This window comes from Limulus polyphemus, unplaced genomic scaffold (genome assembly GCF_000517525.1).
Source record: "Limulus polyphemus unplaced genomic scaffold, Limulus_polyphemus-2.1.2 Scaffold11771, whole genome shotgun sequence".
Lineage (NCBI taxonomy): Eukaryota > Metazoa > Arthropoda > Merostomata > Xiphosura > Limulidae > Limulus > Limulus polyphemus.
Window position 1 is genome coordinate 5037 of NW_013677381.1, and position 5199 is coordinate 10235.

Here is a 5199-nt window from a genome sequence, read left to right on the forward strand (position 1 = left end):
TCTGATACAGATTTGATTGGATTCATACATTCCATTATCGTACCTTTATTAAAATAGAGTATTCTGATCCAGATTGGATTGGATTCATACATTCCATTATCGTACCTTTATTAAAATAAAGTATTCTGATCCAGATTTGATTGGATTCATAGATTCCATTATCGTACCTTTATTAAAATAGAGTATTCTGATCAGATTGAATTGGATTCATACATTCCATTATCGTACCTTTATTAAAATACAGTATTCTGATACAGATTTGATTGGATTCATACATTCCATTATCGTACCTTTATATGATATATATACATTTTTTTACAGTGTCTGTTGGTAATGGTTACTTCTTCCATAAATTACTCTTTCGACGTGAGAGACAACTTTAAAAAAAACCCTCTCGTTCACAAATAGTAAAATATGCCCACTTAACAATAATCTTTTGTATTTTCTATGCAATAATTAATCTAATTTTTATTTTATAGATTTTTGGCAAAACTTACAAAATCACCACTCGGTAGTTCAGCGGTAAGTTTGAGGGTTTTCAACGCTAAAAATTGGGCTCTGATACTCGCTGATGGAAGAGTATAGATAGAACGTATTGTAGCACTGTGCTTAACAACAAACAAACAGTTTGTAAAATTAGATCAATTATTCATTCAAAATTTAATATTCCACAAAATTTCTACTTTTATTATGTGGTTATTAAAACGGGAATATTTAATTAATTGGGTTATTAATTGGGTAATAAAGTCTTAATTATTATTATTATAATTTTAGAGCAAAGCTACACAGTTGGATATTTGTGCTCTTGTCCAGGAGAATTGAACTCCGAATTTTAGCATTGTAAGTTCAGAAACTTACCATTGACCCACTAGTGGGCGTACTCCGAAATAAATTCATTATCAAACAACCGCTCAGACTTCTTGAACAAGAATTAATCACAAATATTTTTTCCCACTGGCATTACCTTTAAAAATTCAAAATAAAATGTATATATATATATCAGTATATTAATCCTATTGTTCAATATGTATCAGTAATCATGCTATTCATTAACCCTTATCTAATCAGTATCATCATTATTTCTTACCAACGACCACTAACACCTTTGTATGCAATAAGTTTCAGGTTATTAAACTTTAATTAATCCAGACAAGATTATGTTTAATTTCAGTTAACCTAAGGTTAATTAATCCAGAATGGAGAACAAATGGGCCATTAAGTCTTAGCTAATTAGTATTTTGAATAATTTAAACCTCCAGCTGATTAATGTGTTAATCAATCAAAATGAGAGAACACGTCGTTTACTGATCTTTAGCTAATTGGTTTGTTACACTTCACGGTCCAGTGACGTCCTAAAGAACCTTCGTCTGATTGAAATGTTCACACTTGTAGCACAGGGTTTGGTCTGTTGGTTTTGAATTTCGCACAGAGCTACACGAGGGCTATATCCTCTATCCTTCCCTAGTTAGCCAGTGAAGGTAGCTAGTCGACACCACCCACTGCCAACTCTTGGGCTGCTCTTTTACCAACGAATAGTGGGATTAACTGTCATATTATATCGCCCCCACGACTTCAATATAAGTGAAATCTTGACCTTTCCACGCTAGATGGCGTGTTAGGTGATCTGGTGACCTTTTTAAATCATGCTTCATCTGTTAGGATATTGATACACCTAAGTCTGATGACGTGTTGCTCCGTAAAATTCAATTAGTTCAAATTTTCCAACGACACGTACGTGAGTTGTTTTAATCTAAAGGCTGTTTTGACTTTAAAAGTCGAAAAACACAACCAACAGTAATCTCCAGTGAACTGAAATTTAATGTTTCCAAGCCACCAAAACGCGTTTAAGTCAAATCTCACACTTACCATGTGACGGAATAGATTACCCACTTTCTCCAGACACGTTTAATTCAAAGTACCTTATGTTCAGTGGCTTTTGTGTAACTGAGATCTCTACTTTTCTAGGCCAGGGAACAAGCTGACCACTATGAGAACATTTGTACCACTAGTCGAGCGGTCAACAGTAAAGCTGATTTGGCTAATTTCATCAGAACTTTAACTCCAGATAAAGCACCTCCTCCAGTTACCCATCACCCGTTTACCCAACCTATTATAGAAAATGAGTCTCTTCAAATGGTAAGTCACTTTTACATATACATCTATTGTCTATATGCTAGTTGTAAAATACTGCAGGTTTTAGAAAAAGGCTACAAAACATGATAAAATAAGGTAAATACCGTATGTAAATACACGTTCACGCAATATTAAACAATATTAAGCATTCTCTGTATGTGTAAATAAAGCAAGAAATCTCGGCGTCAGTGTTTTGTTTTCTTCACATTGCTAATAATAGATATACTCTATAATAAAACAGTTTTGTATATGCCAGTCAGCAAACTAATGACAACCACAGCCGATATAAAGTCGCTGTGGAACGGCATGTATCAGAACTACATTTTGACTTTGTTTGGCGTTACGTAGATAGTGATGCTGTCGGAAAATGATCACTTTTGAGAAGGAATCGTAACAGATTCTTTCGACACAAATTGTTAATTCACTCGTATCATGAAGATGTATTCAGATTGGGGATATAAAATGTCCAAGACAAGAACATCTCTTACACTTAATGATATTAGAAAACAAAGGAATATGGATTAACGTCTGGACCCAGGTCCATCCAGAAATACACCATAAAAACAGACGTACCACAGTTGTGGTAAACAATGTGCTGCGTCTTGTAACAGATAAACATTGACGAATACAAGCAAAGGTCAGTGATAAAAGCTATCTATGTGCCCCAGGCAACAGTGCTCAACACAATGAAGAAGAATCTCTGACTGAAAACAATGTTAACGCGGTATGGGTTTCCAACCATACCTCGAGTTCAACAGTCGCATACCTCAAGCAGCTGGAGAAGTCAAGTCGCAAGACGTTTCTGTGTGAATGCACTGTTGAAACGAACACTGGAAACCCGTTGTTCTCGTACAATAGATTGTTCGATTTGGTCAAGGCAGCCAGCCATACGAGAGAACCTTTTGCAATGTAAACTACGCTGTATGGCTATTGTAAAGAATTACGGTCGTCAGATGGAACATGACCGGACGTAGCGAAATGGATTGTAAGGACATAAAGAAGGTCCAAAATCGTTTTAATATAACCCTCTGTGATTGCACTAAACCACTACAATCTCAGGAAGTTGAGGTTTTCTCTGTACGGTTTTAGCTTTAGATCATCTTGCCTAGTTTACGAGAACAAAAACAATTGAACTTCAGCTTTTGAATTATTAGAAATACGTCGTGTCGACATGATTTTTTTTAAATAATCTTCATTCATGAATGAAATTTTTGATGGATTTTTTAGTGGTTTTCTTGTTTCCTCCAAACCATTAGAACCTAAAATAACGAATGCATGTGACGTTTAACTTAAAGTGTTACTATAAAAATTAATCTTATTGAACCATTGCATAATAAAATAAGATATTGTGGAGTATGTCCAAAATCTTAACCTACATTTCTGTATCTATTTGTTTATTCTACAATTTTCCCATGTATATTGAATGATCCTAGGAGATTATAAACCAATTAAACTGAACCCAAAGGCTTTTCGTTGGTGTTATATTTCCTTATCCCCCGGTGGGGATATTCGATACCTCACTAGTGTGAAGGCTTGGTTTGGTCTGATATTTCATTGGTGGTAGTGTCCAGGGTCACTGATAAGGAGTGAAATTCTCCGAAACTAGTCTGTCTCACAGACACACACCCCAATGAAAGAATAGACCATTCCAAACTTTAACTTGTTGTTAAACAAATGTTTAAACAACTTTATCTATTCAATTGTGTACAGCTGCCCAGTGTCAGGTAACAATACAAAGAATTAAATTGTGGCGGAATGTTACAAGTTCTTCAAATACCTATAGAATGATAGGTTTCTTTTTTGTGAGTGTAAAACACGTAAATACATCATTTCGATTTTATCATTATTGTTTACTAACTTTTGTTTACTATCCGTCATCCTCAATGCTCATGTATTCTGAATGACTCAAGTTATTCACAGAACCTTTAAAAAATAAACATACCTCCAGTTACAAAGTGCTAATTTCATGCATTCTAAAATAACGTAAAAGATATCCCAAAGCAATCTTTATTATGTATTTTAGGCCTATTAGACACGTAATTTATCTCTCAATTTGAATATAGACGTAAAACTCTATGAATATGAGCAATGACAAACACAATTAAACTATATATATAACTAGCTTCTAAACTACGAATAACGGCATATCGTTTTGTTATTTTGTAGAATTGTATTTTATTATTTTACATTCTTTAAAATGTATTAGTTTTGTAGGTATCTATTTTTATATTGTTTACATATACCGAAAAATGTGTATGTAGATAAAAAGTTTTATTTAAAAACACTGAGTTTGTAACTGGCAAAAACGGCATCTTTAACGGTGGAATTAATAATAAAGAATACACGAGAGATGATATTATGTTATCCATTGGAAAGGGCGTTATGGTTGATTGTGATAGTGACGTGGGATTAATATACAAAATTATATCATAATGCATGCGTTTATTTTTACCATGTAATGTTATGTAGGCTAAACTTCTATATATAATACAATTGGTGCAATAGTTTAATAGATTATGGTTATAAAAGCAGGTAACTAAACAAACTTACAAACTTTTTGATAATTTGTAATACATATTTTAAGGCCTCATAGTACACCACATATGGCATGGTTTCTAGATTTATTTCAAAGTTGTAAGTGTTTTAGTAAAATTGTATATTTCTAATAATGTATACTTGTGTTCTCATTGCCCAAAGGTTTAAGAATACGCTACTTGTGCATTGAGAAAGGTGTAGTCTGTACATGATACAGGAACACACTCATTAATGTTTAACCGCAGATGGCATAATATCTCTTTTAACAACTTAAACTGTGAGCCCCAACGTGCATAGTTTCTGTTATTTATTTGTGGTTATTACCGTTCAAATTTAGTTGACCAACACGTTCGAGATATAATAGCAGCTGGTCTTATAGAACAGAGACAGATGGAGGAATTGATATAATACCAGCTGATCTTATAGAACAGAGACAGATGGAGAAATTGATATAATAACAGCTGATCTTATAGAACAGAGACAGATGGAGAAATTGATATAACAACAGTTGATCTTATAGAACAGAGACAG

The 5199-nt window shown here is 33.6% G+C and overlaps 1 protein-coding gene across 1 annotated transcript in view; it reads left to right on the plus strand.

Annotated features, from left to right (window-relative positions):
* LOC106476835 (tyrosine-protein kinase Fes/Fps-like) overlaps positions 1-5199 on the plus strand; it is a 12027-nt gene that overhangs the window by 4585 nt on the left and 2243 nt on the right. Inside the window, exon 3 of the mRNA XM_013937456.2 lies at positions 1966-2136. Within this exon, the coding sequence (XP_013792910.2) occupies positions 1966-2136 (171 nt within the window). The remainder of the gene's footprint in view (positions 1-1965; positions 2137-5199) is intronic.